Source organism: Armigeres subalbatus, chromosome 2 (genome assembly GCF_024139115.2).
Source record: "Armigeres subalbatus isolate Guangzhou_Male chromosome 2, GZ_Asu_2, whole genome shotgun sequence".
Classification (NCBI taxonomy): Eukaryota; Metazoa; Arthropoda; class Insecta; order Diptera; family Culicidae; genus Armigeres; species Armigeres subalbatus.
This window is the reverse complement of record NC_085140.1, coordinates 346456612-346484109: the sequence shown is the minus strand read 5'-3', so window position 1 is coordinate 346484109 and position 27498 is coordinate 346456612. Positions and strand designations below refer to the sequence as shown.

Here is a 27498-nt window from a genome sequence, read left to right as displayed (position 1 = left end):
TCTTCATACCTGGCAATTGCTGCCGTAAAAACTTTGCGATCACATTTCTGAAATGCAATCTGAAAGACATATCTTTGTGCATTTTAAAAATGAGCAGAGGATTCGTCTAGCGAGCAAAAGTATGCTATTAACAGTTCTCTATCTGCGCAGACTATATTCTTATATTCTGGTTTTGATTTAGCTCAATACCGTAAAACCACGCTGATAAATGAATATGAAGTATGCTCCAGCATAATCACATAAGTCTTAAATGAATTAAGGTTAAATAGAATTTAAATTAGAAAAAAAATCCCACGATTCCTATATTTTTATATACATACTTACTGATATAAAGCTGAACTGATATAAAATTAATCAGATTCGGGAGCACCCACTCCACGATGAATTCCTTTGAAAGCGGCACAAATGCTGGGGTATTACTTTATCGCCAATGGTAAATGGGAACACGGCATCACATACTGCTTTTTCTGTTGCTATACTTCAACTGGTCACAAAGCAGTTATTTGACTTTGAGAAAATGAAATCAGAATTGCGTACATAATGTAAAATCAATTTAATAAAAATTCCGCGGAAAAAAATATAAAATTTCGTTTAGTTTCGAAAATTTTTGGAATTAATGGACGTTGATTTCGTATCGTTTCGAGGTCTCGAAAGTAAATATATATTTCGTTTTGTTTCGTTTCGTTAGGAAAAAGTGTCTTATCGCATACCCTTAGCAGTAACTGCTTTTGAAACAAACAAATAATTGCGGTTTGAAAAGTTCGCAACAAACAACTCCCTTTGTCCTTTTTATCTATATTTCTGAAAACAAAAAATAAATGGTAGTGTATCATAGCACATCCATATACAAAGAATAAATTTGACAACATTTAATGGTAAGAATGCTATATTTTGAATTATGATCAAAATGTTCCAGTAAGTACAATCTTCGTGTCAGAAAAATCTACTCTGAACAATCAGCCAATCAATAGCAATAAATGTCCGATTCTACCGAAAACCCATTATTCCAACCCATGGTATTGAAAACTAACCAACCTAATCTGGCATTACTTTTTTATTGAAATGCTTTCTTCCTTCTCTCTATCTCGTTTTCAATTTTCAGATGCGTACATTCAGAACCAGAAGGATGACAGCGTGGTCGCACAAAGGCACGACACAAACGAATGTTCCCTTGGCGTCTCAACTGATAAGCGGAAGCCGCTGGTGATGGTGACACGTGTGATAAATAACCAGTCGCCACATTCTGCACATTTCCGGGAAACGACGGAGCTCTGTGAGGACCAATAAGTGAATTCGGGAAAAATCCATTTCCCGCCCAAATGGATTCCCGGCTGCAGCGATTCATCGTTGTCTTCCTCGGGAAAGGAAGCTCGGAACTCGGGATGGGGGGAGAATGATTACTCCCCGTATTAATCTTTCTGTGCCATATGTTTTCCGTGTAAAGGTGAACCGATTTATTTTTTGTGCTTCCATGTGTGAGAGTGCTTTCGATAACCATCCGCGGAATAATGTCCTCGCTCGGGTTTTTTGATTACGCAAACATTAGCACGTACGGCATGATGGGATTGTTCAACGCTAGTCTAAGCTATCTGAATGGTTCCAACGGAAGTGCGCCGGGTTTGGTGGGTGGTCAGCTGGTAGGCGGTGCGGGCATTTCCACCAATTTCGGACCCTTCGGTGCGAGCAACGGCACCGGTATTAGCGGCAGCTTATCAGCAAACTTTAGCTCGGCAGGCTCGGTGCTACTCAGCAGCTCACCGGCTTCGTTGGCAAACGGATCGATATTGGAGTATGGGTTAGAGGGTGGTTCGGCTTCGGCCTCCAGCGTTGGTCAGGTCGGCTTCCCAACGGCCAACCTTAGCTTCCCGGAAAGTAATTTGGTGCATAAAGAGTTTATCTTTGATCGGACCGATGTGCGAGTGATTTTTATAACGCTTTATTCGTTGGTGTTTTGCTGCTGCTTTTTCGGTAAGTGTTAAACCTACATCATTTGTATGCTAATTTAGATAATTAATGTTGATGGATGACATTTTTGAGAGGGTATGGAACTTTTTTCATGATTGATTACTAAATACGGTAATATACCCGATTATACTCTCTATAGAATTTTGTGGTGGTAAAATAGGAATGGGAACAAAACCGATTTTTTTTTAATTTCTATTTTTTTATTTGTTTCACAAATATGAATCAGTTTATGCCTTGGGAAGGCAAAATACGTGAACGGAACCCGTAATTACTTGTCGAAAAGTCTTACAAAATAATTGACAGATAGGATAACTATTTGACACTTCAACTCATGGCTCCCATGTTCTTCTAATCGAAAACAAAGCAACGAAAAGAAATTTATTTTGTTTCATTCTTTTGTGATTTTTTCCAGCAGTGAGCATGCATATTAGCAAAAAGAAGCGACGAGATTAGTGCTGCATTTCTTTGATTTTCGATGAGATGAATATATGTTCAGTGAGATGGAAAACGGAACAGTTCCCTTACTCAGAAATCATTCATAAAATCTCACATGCGGTGAAGGTTGTTTAATGAAAATCATTGATGTTTGAAGTATTATTAACAAAAATAGAAAGAATGACTAAAATTTTCATTATTTTTTGTGTGATAAAATCGGGGGAGACAAAATCGGGGAGTGACAAAGTACTTGTTATGCGATTGCACTATGGGGATTTAGGCGGACTTTAATCGGAAAATCGACTTTATTTTTTTCACTATTTTTTTTTTCAAAAATAGATTTAAAAAAAAACTTCGGAGCAAGCGTGGCTCAATCTGAGAGCGACCGCTTTCGTATTCCTGCTAAACAAGACTTGTTCGGTTGGTATCAAGATGAGTATACGATGTTAGCGAAGTTGGGGAGGAAACGCAGCCATGGGGACTGTGGGGAACGTGGGGACTTACAGCCCTGGGAAGACCAGGGAGGCTCGCACACCTCCATGGGTGGGACTTATTTCCGGTTTGGGGTGCCCGGAAAGTCAAGCTGGAACTAGACCTGGTGGTACAGTCCTCCATCTTTGAGGAAGCAGATGAGGACAAATAGGCTGGCGGTATCGGCTTTGCATGTCGTTCCAGGGTGCCGTGGATCCCTTGACCTTCCACAATTGCGTGGCTCTGGAAGCAGCCCATTGGTTTTCCCAATCCTGGCTGACGATCATTTTAATCTAGGCTTTAACGTCAGCCAAGGAAACCGATGTTGTGGAACGCCGGCCTTGGTTGACGGCTCCAGCCAGAATGTCCGCAGTGCCCCGGAATCCAGGCGAAGGTTGTCGATTGTTGCTTGTAGCGCAGCGTTGGCACTAGCGGAATCAGTCAGAACTAGGACTAGGACTAGGTTTGTCGGAGGGGGTAGTAGCGGCAATCAACAGAGCTGCAGTTTCCGCCGAGAAGACGCTGCATTGTGCAGGAAGGCTGTCCGAGACCGTTAGGTTGCTCCCGGTAACGCCTAAGCCGACTCTTTCTCAGTGTATCGTTGGTCATGGTCCCTAAACTCAGTTTTTAGCAACCCAAGCAGCACGCGCAACATCTTTCAAATAGGTGTTTGTTCCTAATAAATTGCATTAAAGACACTGGCAATACATCGAGTCACATTAAAGCCACTTCCCAGTTTCAGAAAAACACAATGTTTCATTTCCGTTTAAGTGGGGTCGCAATATTCTACCCATCTGACTTCTTGGGTGGTTTAAAATTCGATGTGTTTCATATCAGAAACAAAACAGATAAGTTGCAGAATTAATAACACTTCAGTTCATTGCTGTTACGACAATGTTTCTGATATGTTGCAAACACTTTGAGCTCAGCCGAGCAGTATTTTATTTTTGACAGTCCCCTGCATGTTCCGTATAAGGTACAATAAAGTTACAAATGACTTTGTTGTTTATGTACTGCGCTTGTAGCAGAATCTCCAAAGGGAACTGATGGTGTGATGGTTATGATAGAAAATTGCAAAAATTGCAAATCTCAAGGTCCATGGTTCGATTCCCGGTTGGTTTTTGTGTTTTTATTTTCATTATAGTGGCGAAATGTTGCAAATAGGCTCCACCTCCAGCGCTTTTTGTGTCACAAAGGAGTTCCAAATACGACGCGTTGTGCATTAGTCAGATCTTCAGTAAGTTACACCACAGTTGTTGTTACTCACTGAGAAACAAGAGGTGTTACTTGGGAACTCGGCGACCGATCATCGTAGAGCATCCGTGTTGTCCTCTGTTTTGAAGTGCCTCGCAATGGAGCTGTTTATGTTGGCTGTGGAGGAGGGCCAGCTGCTCGCTCTATGCCAGTGGACCCAAGCCACCGCGCCAGGGGAGACTGACGCCGGCCATTGTGTACATAATCCGATCCCCTTGAACAAGGAGAGGGTTCCTATGGTTTTCGGATCTGGCGAAGCATATGCTACGGCTTTTAGGCAAATAGCCACTGGCACACGATGGCGAAATGGGAGGACACCTGCTTCGGCGCAGGCAGCCTCAGCGGGTGTGGAAGAAAGAAGTCCGGAAGCTATGCGGAGGTATTGGTTGAAGACTGGGGAGAGTATGTTGATAAGCTCACAACGTGCTACACAAGTCAGTTCCAGTCCGTACAGAAGTCTGCTGTCAATCAGCGCTTGGCCGATACGATACCGAGTGGCCCTGTTGTTCGTCCAATGTTGTCTTGATAATGTTTTTATAAGGTTGATCCTTGATTTGCAGCCGACTTTGACCGCTTGGAAATGAGGGACGAAGGTCAGTCCTCGGTCGATGGAGACTCCGAGGACCTTGACGAGTTTCCGGTTTGGAATCGACTGCCCGTTAATCTTGCGACTAGGACCAGAGAGCCGTCCATTGCACACATGTCCGCGGACGCTTTTTCCGGCCGACATGGTGAAGTCAACCGACGAGGCTCACCGATGAACTGCACTAACCGCTGCTTGGGTTCGGATACGCGTTCGCGCCGGAGTGTCTCCGACTACCACAAGCAGGATGTCGTCTGCGTAGACGAAGATGTAGTTGTAGATGTTCTTGGGGAGGCCATTGAAGACCCCATTCATGGCAACCAGAAACAAGGCTACTACCAGGGATGCATCTGAGCACGAGAGCGCGTGTTCATGTTCAAAAAGTTCTGAACAGTGTACACTATTCAAGAGCACTGACCTAACATAGCAGCTTGTATCCTAGGAAAACAAACTCAAGCTACGGCATGCTACTCATTTTTCGGCTAGTAATGGAGCACGTGGGCATCTAACGGATTGAAATCAATCATGCTCGTATGTTTTTGCATAGTTCCAAATCTAAAGAATCTTAGTTACCATGTTCGTTTTGCTTGCGTACCAACCCAGTGCACCCTGAACTGTGTTCAGAGCTCAAAACTTAGAACACCAAGGCACGCTCTTGGCTCATGTTCTGTTCAGGATGCATCTCTGCTGTGAAGGTTATGCAGGTGGATTTTCCGATAAAGACCCGGAAGGACCGGCGGCGGGTGAGAAAGTTGTACACAAAAGATAGGATGTTACCAGTGAAACCCCAGTCTACCAGCTGCTTGAGCGCTAGTGGGGCCCGAATGCGGTTAAACGCCTTAGAGATGTCCAGGGAAACTAGATCTACGTGTTTCCCTTGGTCGAAGGCGCTCTGGAGTACGTCTCCTAATCCGTCAAAGTACCAACTTGTCCCATGCCCCGATCAAAAGGCGTGTTGGCGAAAACCAAGTCATCCGTCAGTCTAAAGCTTTTCACGCAGCCTGCGGTTAATCAACCTCTCGACGACCTTTGATACACAGGATGTCAGCGAGATAGGCCGGTAATCAGCGGCGTCGCGGGAAGAGAAACTGTTTTTAGGTATCGGAATAACGTGGCTGAGGCACGTCGGGAAAAGTTTGATTCGTCCAGGCTTGATTTACCAGATCAAGGAATACTATTTTGGCGGTAGGGAGAAGGTTTTTCAGCATCGGATACCCTATTCCATCCGGACCGCAAGACTTCCATTTGCTACTGGCAAGAGCGAGGGAAAGCTTTGCGAACGAAAAGCGCTGGTTTATTGGGGAACTAAGCTATGAGCCTTTGTAAATCGGCTTGGTCGGCCGCTTACTGATGCGAGTGATGCGAAATACTTCCCGAGTGCATCGGTCACATCCGGCGGATCGGAAATAGTACGGTCTTGCGAATCGATGTGGATGGGAGGAAATCTACGCTTGCCACTGCGCATTGACTCTTGACTTGCTTTTTGCTCATTGACTTTCCCCCATAGTTTATCAGTAGATTGGCCCGAGTTGATGGAATCAAGGAAGTCTTCCCGCTTCTTTTTGGCGTCTTAGGTGACCGTTCGGCACTCATAGTGTTTTTGTTTGTAGTTTTCCAATGCACTTACCTTTCTCGGGTGTCCAGGGGGAAGCCTCCTGAGCGCTCGGAGGGCTATCCTACTAGCTTTAACAGCACGACGCGTCTCGTCCGACCAGCAACGAAGGGCTTTGCTTCCTGGCCGAGAACTGGTCTGAGGGATGGATAAACCAGCGGCGTCGAGAACGATCTTGGAGAAGTCGGGAAGCGTAAGTGGGGTTGTCGGGTGGTGGACATTCATATCGCGGAATGCCGGATATTTGTACCTACCGACCTTGCAAATCCATTTGCAGCGGACCTCCTGGAGGGCTATAATCCAGGGCGAACTATCGTTTGTAAACAGTTCCAGGTAGGACCAGTTGTTCCAAAAGCCGTTAATATTCCACTGAAGACAAAGTTTGATCTCTAGTGGAAGCGTAGGGGTAGGAAAAGAGACAGAACCCAAGTAACAATTTCCATGCTTGTTAGATTTATTTAATTCTTATAGGGGATTTATGACAGCAGTCACCACGGCTAGTTGCTCAGATTTATTGGCGATCTTATTGCTATCATTCATTTCATTTATTTAGTTAAAATCTAAACAGATAACACCGAATCAACAATTTGACGCCACAATGCACGGTTCGAGGCCGCATCTCTCCATCCTCGGATACGCCCCACGCTCGCCAAGTCGTTCTGCACCTGGTCTGCCCATCTCGCTCGCTGCGCTCCACGCCGTCTCGTACCTGCTGGATCGGAAGCGAACACCATCTTTGCAGGGTTGCTGTCCGGCATTCTTGCAACATGTCCTGCCCATCGTACCCTTCCGGCTTTAGCTACCTTCTGGATACTGGGTTCGCCGTAGAGTTGGGCGAGCTCATGGTTCATTCTTCGCCGCCACACGCCGTCTTCTTGCACACCGCCAAAGATGGTCCTAAGCACCCGTCTCTCGAATACTCCGAGTGCTTGCAAGTCCTCCTCGAGCATTGTCATTGTCCATGTTTCATGTCCGTAGAGGACAACCGGTCTTATAAGCGCCTTGTACATGACACATTTGGTGCGGTGGCGAATCTTTTTCGACCGCAGTTTCTTCCGGAGCTCGTAGTTGGCCCGAATTCCACAGATGATGCGCCTTCGTATTTCAGACTAACGTTGTTGTCAGCCGTTAGCAAGGATCCGAGGTAGACGAATTCCTCGACCACCTCGAAGGTATCCCCGCCTATCGTAACACTGCTTCCCAGGCGGACCCTGTCGCGCTCGGTTCCGCCCACAAGCATGTACTTTGTCTTTGACGCATTCACCACCAGTCCAACTTTTGTTGCTTCACGTTTCAGGCGGGTGTACAGTTCTGCCACCTTTGCAAATGTTCGGCCGACAATGTCCATGTCATCCGCGAAGCAAATAAATTGACTGGACCTGTTGAAAATCGTACCCCGGCTGTTACACCCGGCTCTCCGCATGACACCTTCTAGCACAATGTTGAACAACAGGCACGAAAGTCCATCACCTTGTCTTAGTCCCCGGCGCGATTCGAACGAACTGGAGTGTTCGCCCGAAATCTTCACACAGTTTTGCACACCATCCACCGTTGCTTTGATCAGTCTGGTAAGCTTCCCAGGTCTATAATTTTCCATAGCTCTACGCGGTCTATACTGTCGTATGCCGCCTTGAAATCAACGAACAGATGGTGCGTTGGGACCTGGTATTCACGGCATTTTAGAAGGATTTGCCGTACAGTAAAGATCTGGTCCGTTGTCGAGCGGCCGTCAACGAAGCCGGCTTGATAACTTCCCACGAACTCATTCACTAATGGTGACAGACGGCGAAAGATGATCTGGGATATCACTTTGTAGGCGGCATTAAGGATGGTGATCGCTCGAAAGTTCTCACACTCCAGTAGATGGGGCATATAACCCCTTCCTTCCACTCCTCCGGTAGCTGTTCGGTTTCCCAGATTCTGACTATCAGTTTGTGCAGGCAAGTGGCCAGCTTTTCCGGGCCCATCTTGATGAGCTCAGCTCCGATACCATCCTTACCAGCTGCTTTATTGGTCTTTAGCTGTTGAATGGCATCCTTAACTTCCCTCAAGGTGGGGGCTGGTTGGCTTCCATCGTCCGCTGAACTGACGTAGTCATCTCCTCTGCTGCCTTGACTTTCACTGCCTGTACTCTCAGCGCCATTCAGATGTTCCTCGTAGTACTGCTTCCACCTTTAGATTACCACGCGATCGTACGTCAAGATGCTGCCATCCTTATCCCGACACATTTCGGCTCGCGGCACGAAGCCTTTGCGGAATGCGTTGAGCTTCTGATAGAACTTGCGTGTATCTTGAGAACGGCACAGCTGTTCCATCTCCTCGCACTCCGCTTCTTCCAGGCGGCGTTTCTTCTCCTGAAAAGGCGGGTCTGCTGTCTCCGCTTCCGTCTATAACGTTCCACGTTCTGCCGGGTACCTTGCTGCAGCGCGACCGCCCGCGCTGCGTCCTTCTCCTCCAGAATCTGTCTGCACTCTTCGTCGAACCAATCGTTCCGTCGACTTCGACCCATATACCCGACGTTGTTCTCCGCTGCGTCGTTAATGGCTGCTTTGACTGTATTCCAGCAGTCCTCAAGAGGGGCCCCACCGAGCTCACCCTCTTCCGGCAACGCTGCCTCGAGATGCTGCGCGTATGCAGTGGCGACATCAGGTTGCTTCAGTCGCTCTAGGTCGTACCGCGGCGGTCGTCGGTACCGAACATTGTTGATGACGGATAGTTTTGGGCGCAGTTTAACCATCACCAGATAGTGGTCAGAGTCGATGTTAGCGCCACGATATGTCCTGACGTCGATAATGTCAGAGAAGTGCCGTCCATCAATCAGAACGTGGTCGATTTGTGATTCTGTCTGCAGTGGTGATCTCCAGGTGTACCGATACGGGAGGCTGTGTTGGAAGTAGGTGCTGCGAATGGCCATATTCTTGGAGGCGGCGAAATCAATTAGTCGTAGGCCGTTTTCGTTCGTCAGCCGGTGAGCGCTGAACTTTCCAAAAGTCGGTCTAAACTCCTCCTCTTGGCCAACCTGAGCGTTCAAATCTCCTATGATGATTTTGACGTCGTGGCTTGGGCAGCTGTCGTACTCACGTTCCAGCTGCGCGTAGAATGCGTCCTTATCATCATCAGTGCTTCCGGAGTGTGGGCTATGGACGTTGATTATGCTGAAGTTGAAGAACCGGCCTTTGATCCTCAACCTGCACATTCTTTCATTGATCGGCCACCACCCGATCACGCGCCTTTGCATATCGCCCATCACTATGAAATCTGTTCCCAGCTCATGTGTGTTGCCGCAGCTCTGGTAGATGGTATGATTACCTCTAAACGTTCGCACCATTGATCCCTTCCAACAAACCTCCTGCAGCGCTACGATACCGAATCCACGGTCTTTGAGCACATCGGCGAGTATGCGTGTGCTCCCGATGAAGTTGAGAGATTTGCAGTTCCACGAACCGAGTTTCCAATCGCTAGTCCCTTTTCGTCGCAGTGGTCTTCGCCGATGGTTCCGGTCCGTACTCTCTTGTTGATTGTTCGTTGCTTATGATTTTTTAAAGGCTGGCTTGCAGGGCCTGACACCAAACCCCCTAAATTTCCGGAGGACCATTCCTCCTTATTTCCGGTGGACCATGGTGCACAGTTTCATTTTAGAGTCCCTCGCTGGCACTCGGACGATGATCAGCCGCCCCTAACATGGAGAACAGACGCTGTTGTGAGCCGATCCTGACATGGAGAACAGACGCTCAATAAGATTTGCACCTCCGAAGAGGAGCAAACCCCCCCTTCCCTGTCAGCATACGACCATAGTTCCCACCGGGGTTGGTTACCCGATCTTCCCTAAGGTTGCTCGTATCCCGGCCAACACCGCGGGGAGGTAGGGATAGGAGTTGCTGGGTAAGAGGCTAAGGACCGCGAGATGGGGTCTATTTTATTCCTTCAGGTACGCGAAGTACCAATGGTACGCTTTACCCAGCATTTGCCGTTATTGCTATCAATAAACCTCTAATAAATCTGCTCGAAAAGCTTCAAACGTCAGATGCCGACTGGTCTTGTTAGCAGCTCTACGGTTGTAACGAAGAGCATAATAAGTCCAATTTTCAAAGGTTTATAACGGTGTTTAAGAAGAACAACATTTTTCTGATCGAAATCTACGATGGCCATATTGGAAATGGAGAACAACCTTCAAGTCAGTGAAATTCATCACTGGAATTTATGATTAGATGGTGTTTTCGCCGCAAAAGACACGTTTTTGGTAAAAGATATAAAAAACAAACATATTTGGGTGTAATATCAATTAATTTAGTGAAGATTTACGTTATTGATGTTATAATAATTTTAAATTCATTGCCCAAAACTATATTATTTTGCGGGCGCGTAGTGCTTAATCTCATTTTTGCACTAGCTTTCACGATGAAATCGAGCGCGCACCTCATTTCCATGAAAGTACATTGAAAAAAAACTTGAAAAAGTATTACTTTGTAGTCATCCTCATCATGATTTTCATCAACACTTTAGTTTGTTATTATTTGTTTGCAAGATTTTGTTTCTCTTTTTTCAAAGCAACATTTTTGACAGCTGCCGCAGCCAAATTCCCTTTTTTGCGGGCGGCTTGAAACGGATTTTTATATACTCTTATAAGAGGTTTATAGTGGTAATCTAGAGAGGGCCATTTGGACATATCTTACTCTTATAGTGGTCATCAGAAGGTAATCCTGTAGTAATGGGTTTTATTGTCAGTTCTTGTGATTCGATCTTGAAAACCATTCCTAGAGCGGAATAAAACTTGAAATGTTACTTGGGAAGTGTTTCCTAGATCCGTAACCGACGCAGGTAGGGGCGGAGATGACGTTGTATCAGTTGTGTCTTGGTTGATTAGCTTGCTGCTACTCGGTGGCTTGCGTCTCTCGTCGTCCGTCGGGGAAGAACAAAACACCTGACAGCAATTGTTTGTTTCCCACGGAGTCCTCCGGAGAAACAGCGTCTTGAAACCTTGCGCTTGCTGGGTTGCTTGCAGGGGGATAAAGCGTCCCTCTTCCGTCTATCTCCCGGCGCCGGGGGTGTTCCTTAGCTCCGGTGTGGGAAAGACGTCCGCACTGAGGCGAGTCTTCGTCCACTGGGTGCCGGGGTCGACCCGGTCGTTCCGGTGGGGTCATGACGTCCGGTCTACCGGCGCCCCGACTACCCAGGGCCCCGTGGATGATTTGTTCGTCCAATGCCATCCTCAAACGTCGGGATCGGTCCAAAGGTTCTTGTTGGGGTATGGCGTCCGGTCCTAAGGCGCCCCGGCTGTCTGGATCAGGCTCAAGGGTTGTAGCAGTGTGTGTTGTTTTTGGCACGTTGGAGGCAGCAGGGTGGTGGGTGTTGGCGTAGGTATTGAAGACGTGGTTAATGTTTGGCGGATGGACCGCCACTCTTCTTGTACGATGAGATTTTGAGGTATTTCTGGGGTCTCTAGAGTCTGGTGAAGTGTTCGTAAGACTCCGTTTCGGAGTGTTGGAAGCTCTAGAGCCAACGCTGACATTAGAGGTGGTAGTTTTAGAGATGTTTAGGCCTCGCAGTTAATAACTGTGGAAGTGCTTAATGAACACTAAGCTGCGAGGCGGCTCTTTCCCAGTGTGGGGATGTAATGCCAAGAAGAAGAAGAAGAAGAAGGTCTCTGTTAGATGTTTTTGGATGCGGTGAACAGAAGACGTCCTGACCTGAGGAGATCTTGGATGTGATGGCGTTTTCATTTTGAAAATCGGAGAATGATTTTAGTTTTATTGAAGACTACTAGGAACAGAATGGGGCTTGGGGCCCTCCTTAGCCGTGTGGTAAGACGCGCGGCTATAAAGCAAGACCATGCTGAGGGTGGCTGGGTTCGATTCCCGGTGCCGGTCTAGGCAATTTTCGGATTGGAAATTGTCTCGACTTCCCTGGGCATAAAAGTATCATCGTGTTAGCCTCATGATATACGAATGCAAAAATGGTAACTGGCTTAGAAACCTCGCAGTTAATAACTGTGAAAGTGCTTAATGAACACCAATCTGCGAGGCGGCTCTGTCCCAGTGGGGGATGTAATGTCAATAAGAAGAAGAAGAAGAAGGAACAGAATGATTTTAGTTTTATTGAAAACTACTTTCAAAGGAGGAAGGGTCATTTCACCGAAACCCATTCGGCCGAACAGACCATTAAGCCGAAAGTCATTTGGCCGAAAGGTTTGTTTGGCCGAAAGGATCGTTTGGCCAAAAGGGTTGTTTGGCCGAAAGGGTCATTTGGCCCAAAGGGTCGTTTGGCCGAAAGGATCATTTAACCGAAAGGGTCGTTTGGCCGAATGGGTGATTTGACCGAAAGGGTAATTTAGCCGAAAGGGTCATTTGGCCGAAATGGTTGTTTGCCGAAAGAGTCGTTTGGCCGAAATGGTCGTTTAGCCGAAAGGGTCGTTTGGCCGAAAGGGTCGTTTGGGCGAAAGGGTCATTTGGTCGAAAGGGTCGTTTGGCCGGAAGGGTCATTTGGCCGAAAGGGTCATTTGGCCGAAAGGGTCGTTTGGCCGAAAGGGTCGTTTGGCCGAAAGGGTCGTTTGGCCGAATGGGTCATTTGGCCGTAAGTGTTATTTGGCCGGAAGTGTCATTTGGCCGAAAGGGACGTTTGGCCGGAAGGGTCGTTTGGCAGAAAAAATCGTTTGTCCGAAAGGGTAGTTTGGACGAATGGGTCATTTAGCCGAATAGGACATTTGGCGAAATAGGTCATTTAGCCGCGTAGTTTATTGAAAAGTGAGAAATCAGGAATGAGAAGAGAGGCGTCTGACTACTCACTTCGCACTACTCACTTTTCACAGTGAGCAGTGATAAATGAAGAAAAAGAAGTGAGACATCTCCCTACACAGACAAAATAAAGAACCTAAAAAAAGTTTAAAGAACTCAACTTTGAGTTCGGAGCTCAAATTTTTAACTCAATATTAGGTAGTTTTCTCACTCCCTCTCATGAATGATATTATAAACAAAAAAAGCTAAATTTGAGTTGTTTTCACCATAGTCTCGAGTGAGTGAAAATAACATAAATTTGAGTTGGTGAATCTTCATAGTGGGTGAAAATTCAGTACAGGAGCAAAGGCAAATTACTCACCGGATTTTTTTTGCATTTAACTTATTTTTGACTTCTTCCACGCAAGGCCGGATTTTGAGTGAAAGGAACCATAAAGTGAGTTGTTTCGCGGTTCCGTGTAGTAGCACACATGTTATATATCAGTCACTGTAACTCATATGTGACCAAATCCCGTCACATTGAAGTTGCTGCAGCTGTGTCTTGCTACTAGGGTCAGTTCTCATTCCTCATTTATCACTTTTCGCTGTCAAAAGTGAGAAGCGCAAAGTGAGTAGCAAGACGTCCCTCTTCTCATTCCTAATTTCTCACTTTTCAATAAACTATTCGGCTAAATGACCTATTCGGCCCAATGACCCATTCGTCCAAACGACCCTTTCAGCCAAATGACCAATTCGGCCAAATTACCCATTCGGCCAAATTACCCATTCGGCCAAATGACCCATTCGGCCAAACGACTCTTTCGGCCAAATGACCTTTTCGGCCAAACGACCTTTTCGGCCAAACGACCTTTTCGGCCAAATGATCCTTTCGGCTAAATGACCCATTCGACCAAACGACTCTTTCGGCCAAATGACCCTTTCGGCCAAATGACCCTTTCGGCCAAACGATCCTTTCGGCCAGATGGGTTTCAGCCTAATGGCTTGTTCGGCCTAGTGATAGTCGGTCAAATGTCTTTCAACCGAATGGGTTTCGGCCAAATGGCCATTCCCCTTTCAAAGGGTACTGACTACTGAGGTTCGTGGGTTCGAGTCCCATCGAAGGGAAAGTGGTTACCAATACATTTTTCAAATCAATATATTCCACATAATGCACATATTCACATATGAGTTTTCAGAACATTGTAAAAAAATACTTTCAAAGGAATTCGATGGCGACACCTAACAACTACCTAAGGTCCTACATTGCTGCGCGTGTTTACTGTTGCAATGAAATACGATCGTCCGCTGGTGATATATGCTGACGTTGTCCGTTGACATCGGTGCTGCATTCGGTTGCCGGGTGGAACACATTGATGGATGTGGTTATTTATTGTTGTTGCTTTTCGATTCGAGTCAGCTTATGCTCCAGGGTGTTGACCAGTGTTTTGATGAGAGAGGGAGTGGGTTCGATAACTTATGTATACAGAGATGATAGGTGAGATACTTTTATTATTCTATTTTTAATTCAGTTTCTGCACTTTATAAACATAGTATAAGAAAAATCCTACCCAATAATGCTAACCGTTTTTAATAAAATTGCTCCTAGAATTTTTAAGAAGAGTTTTATAATTAGGTTTATATGGTCACTACAATAACAGGGAAGGGTATTGTGTTGTATTCTCCAAAATCTCCGTAATCCGTTTTCAGTCGAATTCTTGAATATTTGTTTCTTCTGGAGCCAATGTTCCGTATTCGATGTGAACTTTCGGCCATTCCTCTTTCAGCACATATATTCGTTTGCAAAGGTTCGTTTGCTATAATAAAAGATTGATGTTTGAAATGAAGCTAATTTGGGAAATATGCTACCAACGCAATTCAATTACGTTTTTCTACTCCACTCCACACATTCTTTAACTACGTTGGGTATTGCCTTTGCCCGACACATTCTAAATATAGATGTGACTTTTAATTTTAATTCCTCTGCCTTCAACGATCCTGCTTTCAGATAAAAGGCGGAACATAAACATAAATTTCACTCACTTTACGGACGAACGCATCCCAATCCAATCGGATACAGCCAATCTCGCACCCAAGACCCAAATATGCAAAGCTTTATGGTGTCTCCATGAAACATGCTCCTGATGGTCTGGTACCTCTCGTGTCGAATACCCGCATTGTTCCGGTTGCAGTCGTACGACAACCGAGAGGCATTTGTTCGCATCGTCATCCATTTGGGGGATAGTTGTTAAAAATAGTTTTTCAGATTGCAGTCCAACGAAAAACCTAATTTAGTAGAATCACACGTTTAAAACTTGGGAAACCATATTAAATAATAAAAGCAATACTTCTAAATATAGATATCTGAAGCACAGTTCATCAAAAGGGGATATAGATGACGGCAATGGGAAACAGCACAGATCTTGATATTCTTTCAAACAATAAAAATATGTTTATTTAACGATGATGTATGGGTATTTTTTCGGGAGAAAAAAGTGATCAACTTTAGCCAACTACCCCACTCACATAAGAAATGTTTTTATTTTTTTGGTTCTTCTTCTGTGTCAACACGTGACACCTTTGCAAAACTATCACAATCGCACTTCCCCTCCAGTCTTTAAATCCGGCCATGTTGGAAGATTTATGCGTTTCTCTTTTGATACAAGCGAGAAAATTTATGGTAGGTACGGTACCTATCCTACAGTATAGTTGTTATTCCATTCGGTTGGCACCGTGGAGCTTCCGATTTCCCGTCTCATTTTCCATTTTCCCATCACCCAGCACATCCGGATAAGGAAGGGTTCCAGTTGTTATCCCTGCAACTAAATAGATACGCACGCACATAGCTAAAGGTAATAAGCTGTTTTGTCGTGTGTATCGCAGCACAAGACACCGTAACTTGTTGTTGGGTTCGAAACGACGACGACGGCTCTTTTCCTCGGCTAGAGACGTAATAAATTTTAGAATAGCTTTTCAAAAAGTTTCGCAAAGCCAAGTGTTGTGGAAGAGGCACATCATTGAGTACATCTACGACAGAATTGATACAAAGTGATGACACGGGTGGTTGAATATATGTTGATTACATCATCATGCATGTATGTCTATGAAATAAATGTGTGTTTAAGAAGTGGTATACCGGAGAATAAACGAACTAATGGCGTGTGCTCTAATTGATGATTAGTACCTACCTTCATGGTATGTAACAGTGTCTGATTACTGAACTGAACAGCGCTCATTTATTTTCTGTAATCAAGAAGAAAATTTATTGCTTTGGAATGTTTGTCTTAAGACTGGCATTCTCTTAAAATAAAGGCATGATAAAAGCCTAGAGTTTGACTGTTTTTGTAAATTGCTTTGTTTTTCAAAGCTTTGTGGGAAAAGGGCAATTCTTCGTGCAGGGCCTTCCTTATTCAAACGATGAAAAGCGCGGCTACATAGCAAAACCATGCTCAAGGCTTCTGAGTTCAATCCTCGTCCCGGTCTAGGAAATTGTCTCGACTTTCGACGTCTCGAATAGGTGTTAGCTTCATAATACACGAATGTAAAATTGATAGCCCGGTTGTGTTAATAAATGTGCCCGCATTAATAAATAAAATGGTTTACTGATTTCTATCGGGGTTTGCAGAAATCGCTCTGAATAGATAACAACAACGATAAAAGAGATATAAAAACTGTTTCATTACAATCATTACAAGCCATGAAAACAGATTGATCGAACTTGTATACAAGTGCGAAAAAAACAAAACCGGATAGGCAGCCCACATCGAGACGTGATAATATAAAACATTGGTGAAGTAAAGAAAGCACCTGTCTAGTATTCTGGGCCTGGGGTCGTGGATTCAAGCCCCACCGAAGGAAGTAGTTACCCTCCAATACATGTTTCGAATTGAAATTTTCGCAAGTTGTTCAACTGCACAAATCGAGTTTTCAAACATAGTAATGTTTTATTGATGTCGAATTGATAATTGTTCCGATTGTGGTAAAAGTCACTCTATAAATTGGTTCATCGCAAGTTTTCAAACTGACATATTATGCACTAAAATTCACTCGAATGAATGTGTTTTCAGCTCTTAATTGAAAATTTAGGAGTTACTCAATTGAGATCTCTATATTCTGTATAATAGCGGTTCTCAACCTTTTTCTTGATAGGTACCCCTTCGAACTTTTGCATTTATTAGGGTACCCCTTATTTTTTGGTGTAAGAGCAAATAAACGTTGTTCATAAGACCTATGAAGAATGGCCCTGAAAAGTAACGGGATATATGCTGCCATGAATCGCATATTTGTTGCAAATGAATAGGAAACCCAGCAAATATGCCTTTGAGCCTCTTGAAAGAAGGCTTCTAAGCCTCTTGGAAGTATAATTCCGAGCCCTTTGAAGGGAGGTTTCCGAGCATCTTGAAAGGAGCTTTCGAATTTCATGAAAGTTGGCTTCCTCGTCTCTTGATAAGTATCCTCTGAGCCTCTTGAAGTAAGACTTCCGAGCTTCTTTAAACAAGGCTTTTGGGCCACTTAAGGTCTGAGGGAAGCTCTCTCGCGGTAGAGCGCTATTTTCGTACTAAAATGTCTATAACTCGGAATTGGGAACGAATTTCGCTTATCCCAACTGACAATCTCTTTGAAATTTATCAAGGAATGTTCCTACAAAATTTCATAGACCTACTATTTCCCAAATTTGAATTAAGCTCTAAATACTGAACTATTGTAGAACTGAAATTTTCGCTTCTCAGTACCTCTCTCCGATGATTTGAGGCACAAAGGAACCGAATTTCGCAAAACCCAACTGACAAAAGTTTTGAATTTTTCCAACAATCATTTTCATGTAATAAAAAGTATATGTCACCGCAATAAATTTAGCAGGAAGCTCTTTTTACGTCAACCAAGTTTTTTAAATTCCATACAAAAGTTACCATTTCGGGAGAGCAGCCAACAGCACATTTTCTTGTGGCGCACGGCAGGAAAGGAGCGATGAGAGCGGTAGAAAGTCCGACAACTTTGTATCTAGCGTGACACTAGATAAAAGCGTATTCCTATTTGTGAACACGAGGATACCAAACATATAAATTGAAATCAAATATTGGAATTTGATGAAATAAATAATCAAAAATAAATAAAACAAATAAGACAAATAATAATAGAACAAATAAGCAAAATAAAAGAGACAAATAAAGCAACTAAGACAAACAGTACAAATAAGATAATCAAGACAAATTCCTACGGAAGTCCCTCCAGGTATTCCTCCGGAAGTTCCTCCGGAAGTACCTCCGGGAATTCCTCCGGCAGTTCCTCCGTAAATTCCTCCAGGAAATCCTCCAGAAGTTCCTCTAGGAAATCCTCCAGAAGTTCCTCCAGGAATTTCTTCTGAAATTCCTTCAGCAGTTACTCCGGAAGTTGCTCCAGTAATTCCTCCAGAAGTTCCTCCAGTAAATCCTCCTGGAATTCCTCCGGAAGTTTCTACAAAAATTCCTCTGGAAGTTCCTCCAGGAGTTCCTTCGGAAGTTTCTCCAGGAATTACTCCGGAAGTTACTCCAGTAATTCCTCCGGAAGTTCCTCCAGTAATTCCTCCGGAAGTTCCTTCTGGAATTCCTTCGGAAGTTCCTCCAGAAATTCTTTCGGAAGTTCCTCCAGGAATTCCTTCGGAAGTTTCTCCAGGAATTCCTTCAGAAGTTCTTCCAGGAATTCCTTCGGAAGTTTCTCCAGGAATTCCCTCGGAAGTTTCTCCAGGAATTCCTTCGGAAGTTTCTCCAGTAATTCCTTCGAAAATTTCTCCAGAATTCCTTCGGAAGTTTCTCCAGAAATTCCTTCGGAAGTTTCTCCAGGAATTCTTCCGGAAGTACCTCTTGGAATTTCTCCGGAAGTTCCGCCAGGAATTCCTTCGAAAAATCCGACAAGAGTTCCTTCGGAAGTTCCTCCAGGAATTCCTTCGGAAGTTGTTCCAGGAATTTTTTCGGAAGTTCCTCCAGGAATTCCTTCGGAAGTTCCTCAAGGAATTCCCCGGAAGTTTTTCCAGGACTTCATTCGGAAGTTCATCCAGGAATTCCTTCGGAAGTTCTTCCAGGAGTTCCTTCGGAAGTTCCTTCAGGGGTTCCTATGGGAATTCCTCCGGAAGTTCCTTCGGGAGTTCCTCCGGAAGTTCATTCGGGAATTCTTCCGGAAGTTCCTTCGTGAATTCCTCCGGAAGTTCCTTCGGAAATTCATCCGGAAGTTCCTTCGGGAATTCCTCCGGAAGTTCCTTCGGGGATTCCTCCGGAAGTTCCTTCGCGAATTCCTCCGGAAGTTCCTTCGCGAATTCCTCCGGAAGCTCCTTCGGGAATTCCTCCGGCAGTTCCTCTAGGAATTCCTCCGGAAGTTCCTCCGGAAGTTCGTTCGGGTATTCCTCCGGAAGTTCCTTCGGGTATTCCTCCGGAAGTTCCTTCGGGAATTCCTCCGGAAGTTCCTTCGTGAATTCCTCCGGAAGTTCCTTCGGGAATTCCTCCGGAAGTTCTTTCGGGAATTCCTCCGAAAGTTCCTTCGGGAGTTCCCCCGGAAGTTCCTTCGGGAAATCCTCCGGAAGATCCTTCGGGAATTCCTCCGGAAGTTCCTTCGGGAATTCCTTCGGAAGTTCTTTCGGGAATTCCTCCGGAAGTTCTTTCGTGAATTCCTCCGGAAGTTTCTTCGGAAATTCCTCCGGAAGTTCCTTCGGGAATTCCTCCGGAAGTTCCTTCGGGAATTTTTGCGGAAGTTCCTTCGGAAATTCATCCGGAAGTTCCTTCGGGAATTCCTCCGGAAGTTCCTTCGGGAATTCCTCCGGGAGTTCCTTCGCGAATTCCTCCGGAAGCTCCTTCGGGAATTCCTCCGGAAGCTCCTTCGGGAATTCCTCCGGAAGCTCCTTCGGGAATTCCTCCGGAAGTTCGTTCGGGAATTCCTCCGAAAGTTCTTTCGGGAATTCCTCCGGAAGTTCCTTCGGAAGTTCCCCCGGAAGTTCCTTCGGGAATTCCTCCGGAAGTTCCTTCGGGAATTCCTCCGGAAGTTCCTTCGGGAATTCCTCCGAAGGAATTCCTGGAGGAACTTCCGGAGGAATTCCTGGAGGAACTTCCGGAGGAATTCCTGGAGGAACTTCCGGAGGAATTCCTGGAGGAACTTCCGGAGGAATTCCTGGAGGAACTTCCGGAGGAATTCCTGGAGGAACTTCCGGAGGAATTCCTGGAGGAACTTCCGGAGGAATTCCTGGAGGAACTTCCGGAGGAATTCCTGGAGGAACTTCCGGAGGAATTCCTGGAGGAACTTCCGGAGGAATTCTGGAGGAACTTCCGGAGGAATTCCTGGAGGAACTTCCGGAGGAATTCCCGGGGGCACTTCCGGAGGAATTCCTGGAGGAACTTCCGGAGGAATTCCTGGAGGAACTTCCGGAGGAATTCCTGGAGGAACTTCCGGAGGAATTCCTGGAGGAACTTCCGGAGGAATTCCTGGAGGAACTTCCGGAGGAATTCCTGGAGGAACTTCCGGAGGAATTCCTGGAGGAACTTCCGAAGGAATTCCTGGAGGAACTTCCGGAGGAATTGCTGGAGGAACTTCTTAAGGAATTCCTGGAGGAACTTCCGAAGGAATTCCTGGAAGAACTTCTGAAAGAATTTCTGGAGGAGCTTCTGAAGGAATTCCTGGAGGAACTTCTGAAAGATTTCTTAGAGGAACTTTCGTAGACAATTCCTGGAAGAACTTTCGAAGGAATTGCTGGAGGAAATTCCGGAGGAACTTCCGAAGGAACTCCTGGAGGAACTTACTTTATTTTTCTTCTTAGTCTTATCTATCTTATTTGTCTTATTTGTTTAATTTGTCTTATTTGTCTTATTTGTCTTATTTGTCTTATTTGTCTTATTTGTCTTATTTGTCTTATTTGTCTTATTTGTCTTATTTGTCTTATTTGTCTTATTTGTCTTATTTGTTTTATTTGTCTTATTTGTCTTATTTGTCTCATTTGTCTTATTTGTCTTATTTGTCTTATTTGTCTTATTTGTCTTATTTGTCTTATTTGGCTTATTTGTCTTATTTGTCTTATTTGTCTTATTTGTCTTATTTGTCTTATTTGTCTTATTTGTCTTATTTGTCTTATTTGTCTTATTTGTCTTATTTGTCTTATTTGTCTTATTTGTCTTACTTACACCAGCACCACTGTTATCACCCAAATACTTTTCAAAGCTTGTGTGGAAAGCTTGTACAGAAATCCTCCTACGATATTTTCTAATGTTGTTCTAGAAAAGGCTCGTGTTTTCATTTTCCAAAACCAGCTGAAGTTTGTTTATTTTGATTTCCTCTTTGCGTGATTGGTCGGCGCTGCTGCTGTTCTCTCGCCGAACCACTGCATGAGTGATAAATTTCTTCCCCATTGTTGCCAATTCCTTTTGTTCTCCGTTTACGGCAAATTCTCAAGCAATTGTAAACTGCATAATGATGAAATAATTTTGGCGACACTGACAGCATCATTCTGGCGGGCTGAATTGGGCAATTTTCTCTCTCAGAGAGTGCTACCACGTGCTTTTTTAACGGAAAACCCTTCCCTCAGACCTTAAAAGAAGGATTTCTAGAATATTGAAAGGACGCTTCTTAGCCTCTTGAAAGTGCGCTTCCAAGCCTCTTCAATGATGAATTCCAAATTTGTTGAAGGGAGCTACTCGAAATAAGGCTTCCGAGCCTCTCAAAAGGAGGCACTTGAAAGGAGTATTCCAACCCTCTTGTAAGGAGGCTCTTGAGAGGAGGCTTATGGGGCTCTTGAAAGGAGGCTTCCGAGCCTCTTGAGAGGAAGCTTCCGGGCCTCTTGAGAGAAGGCTTTCGGGCCTCTTGATATGAGGCTTCCGGCCTCTTGAGAGGAGGCTTCCGGACCTCTCGAAAGTAGGCTTTCCGGCCTCTTGAAAGGAGGCTTTCGGGCCTCTTGAAAGGAGGCTCCCGGGCCCCTTGGAAGGAGGCTTCCGGGCCTCTTGAAAGGAGGCTTCCGAGCCTCTTGAAAGGAGGCTTCCGAGCCTCTTGAAAGGAGGCTCTGGCCTTGAAGGATGCTTCCGGGCCTCTTGAAAGGAGGCTCCGGGGCCTCTTGAAAGGAGGCTTCCGGGCCTCTTGAAAGGAGGCTTCCGGGCCTCTTGAAAGGAGGCCTTCCGGGCCTCTTGAAAGGAGGCTTCCAGGCCTCTTGAAAGGAGGCTTCTGAGCCTCTTGAAAGGAGGCTTCTGAGCCTCTTGAAAGGAGGCTTCCGAGCCTCTTGAAAGGAGGCTTGAGGCCTCTTGAAAGGAGGCTTGAGCCTCTTGAAAGGAGGCTTCCGAGCCTCTTGAAGGAGGCCTGAGCCTCTTGAAAGGAGGCTTCCGAGCCTCTTGAAAGGAGGCTTCCGAGCCTCTTGAAAGGAGGCTTGAGCCTTTGGAAGGAGGCTTCCGAGCCTTTGGAAGGAGGCTTGAGCCTCTTGAAAGGAGGCTTCTGAGCCTCTTGAAAGGAGGCTTCCGAGGCCTCTTGAAAGGAGGCTCTGAGCCTCTTGAAAGGAGGCTTGAGCCTCTTGAAAGGAGGCTTCCGAGCCTCTTGAAAGGAGGCTTCCTGAGCCTCTTGAAAGGAGGCTTCCGAGCCTCTTGAAAGGAGGCTTGAGTCTTGAAAGGAGGCTTCTGAGCCTCTTGAAAGGAGGCTTTGAGCCTCTTGAAAGGAGGCTTGAGCCTCTTGAAAGGAGGCTGAGCCTCTTGAAAGGAGGCTTCCAGGCCTCTTGAAAGGAGGCTGAGCCTCTTGAAAGGAGGCTTCCAGGCCTCTTGAAAGGAGGCTTCCAGGCCTCTTGAAAGGAGGCTTCTGAGCTCTTGAAAGGGAGGCCTCTTGAGCCTCTTGAAAGGGAGGCTTCCAGGCCTCTTGAAAGGAGGCTTGAGCCTCTTGAAAGGAGGCTTCCTGAGCCTCTTGAAAGGAGGCTTCCGAGCCTCTCTGAAAGGAGGCTTCCAGAGCCTCTTGAAAGGAGGCTTCCAGGCCTCTTGAAAGGAGGCTTCTGAGCCTCTTGAAAGGAGGCTGAGGCCTCTTGAAGGAGGCTTCCGAGCTCTTGAAAGGAGGCCTGAGCCTCTTGAAAGGAGGCTTCTGAGCCTCTTGAAGGGAGGCTTCCTGAGCCTCTTGAAAGGAGGCTTCCGAGCCTCTTGAAAGGAGGCTCTGAGCCTCTTGAAAGGAGGCTTCCAGGCCTCTTGAAAGGAGGCTTCCTGAGCCTCTTGAAAGGAGGCTTCTGAGGCCTCTTGAAAGGAGGCTTCCGAGCCTCTTGAAAGGAGGCTGAGGCCTCTTGAAAGGAGGCTTCCAGGCCTCTTGAAGGAGGCTTCCGAGCCTCTTGAAAGGAGGCTCTGAGCCTCTTGAAAGGAGGCTCTGAGCCTCTTGAAAGGAGGCTTCCAGGCCTCTTGAAGGAGGCTTCCAGGCCTCTTGAAAGGAGGCTTCCGGGCCTCTTGAAAGGAGGCTTGAGCCTCTTGAAAGGAGGCTTCCTGAGGCCTCTTGAAAGGAGGCTTCCGAGCCTCTTGAAAGGAGGCTTCCAGGCCTCTTGAAAGGAGGCTTCCTGAGCCTCTTGAAAGGAGGCTGAGCCTCTTGAAAGGAGGCTTCTGAGGCCTCTTGAAAGGAGGCTCTGAGGCCTCTTGAAAGGAGGCTTCGAGCCTCTTGAAAGGAGGCTTCTGAGCCTCTTGAAAGGAGGCTCTGAGCCTCTTGAAAGGAGGCTTCCGAGCCTCTTGAAGGAGGCTTCCGGGCCTCTTGAAAGGAGGCTTGGAGCCTCTTGAAAGGGAGGCTCTGAGCCTCTTGAAAGGAGGCTCTGAGCCTCTTGAAAGGAGGCTTCTGAGCCTCTTGGAAAGGAGGCTCTGAGCCTCTTGGAAGGAGGCTTCCTGAGCCTCTTGAAGGAGGCTTCGAGCCTCTTGAAGGAGGCTCTGAGCCTCTTGAAGGAGGCTGAGGCTTCCAGGCCTCTTGGAGGAGGCTTGAGCCTCTTGGAAGGAGGCTTCCGGAGCCTCAGAAGGAGGCTTCTGAGCCTCTTGAAGGAGGCTTCCAGGCCTCTTGAAAGGAGGCTTCCGAGCCTCTTGAAAGGAGGCTTCGAGCCTCTTGAAAGGAGGCTTCTGAGCCTCTTGAAAGGAGGCTTCCGAGCCTCTTGAAGGAGGAGGCTCTTGAGCCTCTTGAAAGGAGGCTGAGCCTCTTGAAAGGAGGCTTCTGAGCCTCTTGAAAGGAGGCTTCCAGGCCTCTTGAAGGAGGCTTGAGCCTCTTGAAAGGAGGCTTCCAGGCCTCTTGAAAGGAGGCTTCCGAGCCTCTTGAAAGGAGGCTTCTGAGCCTCTTGAAAGGAGGCTTCTGAGCCTCTTGAAAGGAGGCTTGAGCCTCTTGAAAGGAGGCTTCCAGAGCTCTTGAAAGGAGGCTTCTGAGCCTCTTGAAAGGAGGCTGAGCCTCTTGAAAGGAGGCTTCTGAGCCTCTTGAAAGGAGGCTGAGCCTCTTGAAAGGAGGCTTCTGAGCCTCTTGAAAGGAGGCTTGAGCCTCTTGAAAGGAGGCTCTGAGCCTCTTGAAAGGAGGCTTCCAGGCCTCTTGAAAGGAGGCTTCCAGGCCTCTTGAAAGGAGGCTTCCTGAGCTCTTGAAAGGAGGCTCTGAGCCTCTTGAAAGGAGGCTTGAGCCTCTTGAAAGGGAGGCTTCCGGGCCTCTTGAAAGGAGGCTTCTGAGCCTCTTGAAAGGAGGCTTCCAGGCCTCTTGAAAGGAGGCTTCCGAGCCTCTTGAAAGGAGGCTGTCGAGCCTCTTGAAAGGAGGCTGTCGAGGCCTCTTGAAAGGAGGCTTCGAGCCTCTTGAAAGGAGGCTTCCAGGCCTCTTGAAAGGAGGCTTGAGCCTCTGAAGGAGGCTGGGAGCCTCTTGAAGGGGGCTTCCAGGCCTCTTGAAGGAGGCTTCTGAGCCTCTTGAAAGGAGGCTTCCGAGCCTCTTGAAAGGAGGCCTGAGCCTCTTGAAAGGAGGCTTCCAGGCCTCTTGAAAGGAAGGCTTTCCTGAGCCTCTTGAAAGGAGGCTTCCTGAGCCTCTTGAAAGGAGGCTTCCAGGCCTCTTGAAAGGAGGCTTCCTGAGCCTCTTGAAAGGAGGCTTGAGCCTCTTGAAAGGAGGCTTCCAGAGCCTCTTGAAAGGAGGCTTCTGAGCCTCTTGAAAGGAGGCTTCCTGGGAGGCTTGAGCCTCTTGAAAGGAGGCCTGAGCCTCTTGAAAGGAGGCTTCAGGCCTGCCTCTTGAAAGGAGGCTTGAGCCTCTTGAAAGGAGGCCTGAGCCTCTGAAAGGAGGCTTGAGCCTCTTGAAAGGAGGCTTCCTGAGCCTCTTGAAAGGAGGCTTCCAGGCCTCTTGAAAGGAGGCTTGAGCCTCTTGAAAGGAGGCTTCCTGAGCCTCTTGAAAGGAGGCTTCCAGAGCTCTTGAAAGGAGGCTTCCAGGCCTCTTGAAAGGAGGCTTCCGGGCCTCTTGAAAGGAGGCTTCTGAGGCCTCTTGAAGGAGGCTTCCAGGCCTCTTGAAAGGAGGCTTCTGAGCCTCTTGAAAGGAGGCTTCTGAGGCCTCTTGAAAGGAGGCTGAGCCTCTTGAAAGGAGGCTTCTGAGCCTCTTGAAAGGAGGCTTCTGAGCCTCTTGAGGAGGCTCTGAGCCTCTTGAAAGGAGGCTTCTGAGCCTCTTGGAAAGGAGGCTTCCGAGCCTCTTGAAAGGAGGCTCTGAGCCTCTTGAAAGGAGGCTTCCTGAGGCCTCTTGAAAGGAGGCTTCGAGCCTCTTGAAAGGAGGCTTCCTGGAGTTTCTGAAAGGAGGCTTCCGGGCCTCTTGAAAGGAGCCTTCCTGAGCCTCTTGAAAGGAGGCTTGAGCCTCTTGAAAGGAGGCTCTGGAGCCTCTTGAAGGAGGCTTCCAGCCTCTTGAAGGAGGCTTTGAGCCTCTTGAAAGGAGGCTTCTGAGCCTCTTGAAAGGAGGCTTCTGGAGCCTCTTGAAAGGAGGCTCTGAGCCTCTTGAAAGGAGGCTTCCAGGCCTCTTGAAAGGAGGCTGGAGCCTCTTGAAAGGAGGCTTCCTGAGCCTCTTGAAAGGAGGCTTCCGAGCCTCTTGAAAGGAGGCCTGAGCCTCTTGAAAGGAGGCTTCCGAGCCTCTTGAAAGGAGGCTTCTGGAGCCTCTTGAAAGGAGGCTTGAGCCTCTTGAAGGAGGCTCTGAGCCTCTTGAAAGGAGGCTTCCTGAGCCTCTTGAAAGGAGGCTTCTGAGCCTCTTGAAAGGAGGCCTGAGCCTCTTGAAAGGAGGCTTCTGAGCCTCTTGGAAAGGAGGCCTGAGCCTCTTGGAAGGAGGCTTCCTGAGCCTCTTGAAGGAGGCTGGAGCCTCTTGGAAGGAGGCTTCTGAGCCTCTTGGAGGAGGCTTCCAGGCCTCTTGGAAGGAGGCTCTGAGCCTCTTGGAAGGAGGCTTCCGAGCCTCTTGGAAGGAGGCTTCCTGAGCCTCTTGGAAGGAGGCTTCCAGCCTCTTGGAAGGAGGCTTCCAGGCCTCTTGGAAGGAGGCTTCCGAGCCTCTTGGAGGAGGCTTCTGAGCCTCTTGGAAGGAGGCCTGAGCCTCTGGAAGGAGGCTTCTGAGCCTCTTGAAGGAGGCTTCCTGAGCCTCTTGGAAGGAGGCTTCTGAGCCTCTTGGAAGGAGGCCTGAGCCTCTTGGAAGGAGGCTTCCTGAGCCTCTTGGAAGGAGGCTTCCTGAGCCTCTTGGAAGGAGGCTTGAGCCTCTTGGAAGGAGGCTTGAGCCTCTTGGAAGGAGGCTTCCGGAGCCTCTTGGAAGGAGGCTTCTGAGCCTCTTGGAAGGAGGCTGGAGCCTCTTGGAAGGAGGCTACTGAGCCTCTTGGAAGGAGGCTTTGAGCCTCTTGGAAGGAGGCTTCCGAGCTCTTGGAAGGGCTTCCGAGCCTCTTGGAAGGAGGCTTCCGAGCCTCTTGAAGGAGGCTTCCAGAGCCTCTTGGAAGGAGGCTTCTGAGCCTCTTGGAAGGAGGCTTCCTGAGCCTCTTGGAAGGAGGCTTGGAGCCTCTTGGAAGGAGGCTCTGAGCCTCTCGGAAGGAGGCTTCACGGCCTCTCGGACGGACGCTTCCGAGCCGCTTGGAAGGAGGCTTCCGAGCCTCTTGGAAGGAGGCTTCCGAGGCCTCTTGGAGGAGGCTTCCTGAGCCTCTTGGAAGGAGGCTTCCAGCCTCTTGGAAGGAGGCTTCCTGAGCCTCTTGGAAGGAGGCTTCCAGGCCTCTTGGAAGGAGGCTGAGCTCTTGAAGGAGGCTTCCATTGGAGGCCTTTGGAAGGAGGCCTTGAGCCTCTTGGAAGGAGGCTTCCTGAGCCTCTTGGAAGGAGGCTTCCAGGCCTCTTGGAAGGAGGCTTCCTGAGCCTCTTGGAAGGAGGCTCTGAGCCTCTTGGAAGGAGGCTCTGAGCCTCTCTTGGAAGGAGGCTTGAGCCTCTTGGAAGGAGGCTTGAGCCTCTTGGAAGGAGGCTTCTGAGCCTCTTGGAAGGAGGCCTGAGCCTCTTGGGAAGGAGGCTTCCAGGCCTCTTGGAAGGAGG

At 47.3% G+C, this 27498-nt stretch overlaps 1 protein-coding gene across 4 annotated transcripts in view; it reads left to right on the top strand.

Moving 5' to 3' along the window:
* LOC134212898 (trissin receptor) overlaps nt 1–27498 on the top strand; it is a 529260-nt gene that overhangs the window by 199696 nt on the left and 302066 nt on the right. For all 4 annotated transcript variants that reach the window (XR_009979373.1, XM_062691200.1, XM_062691202.1 and 1 more), the window contains one exon: nt 1103–1968. Coding sequence is in view for 3 of the 4 variants with exons in the window: in XM_062691200.1 (XP_062547184.1) it covers nt 1509–1968 (460 nt within the window). In the remaining variant the exon portion in view is untranslated. The remainder of the gene's footprint in view (nt 1–1102; nt 1969–27498) is intronic.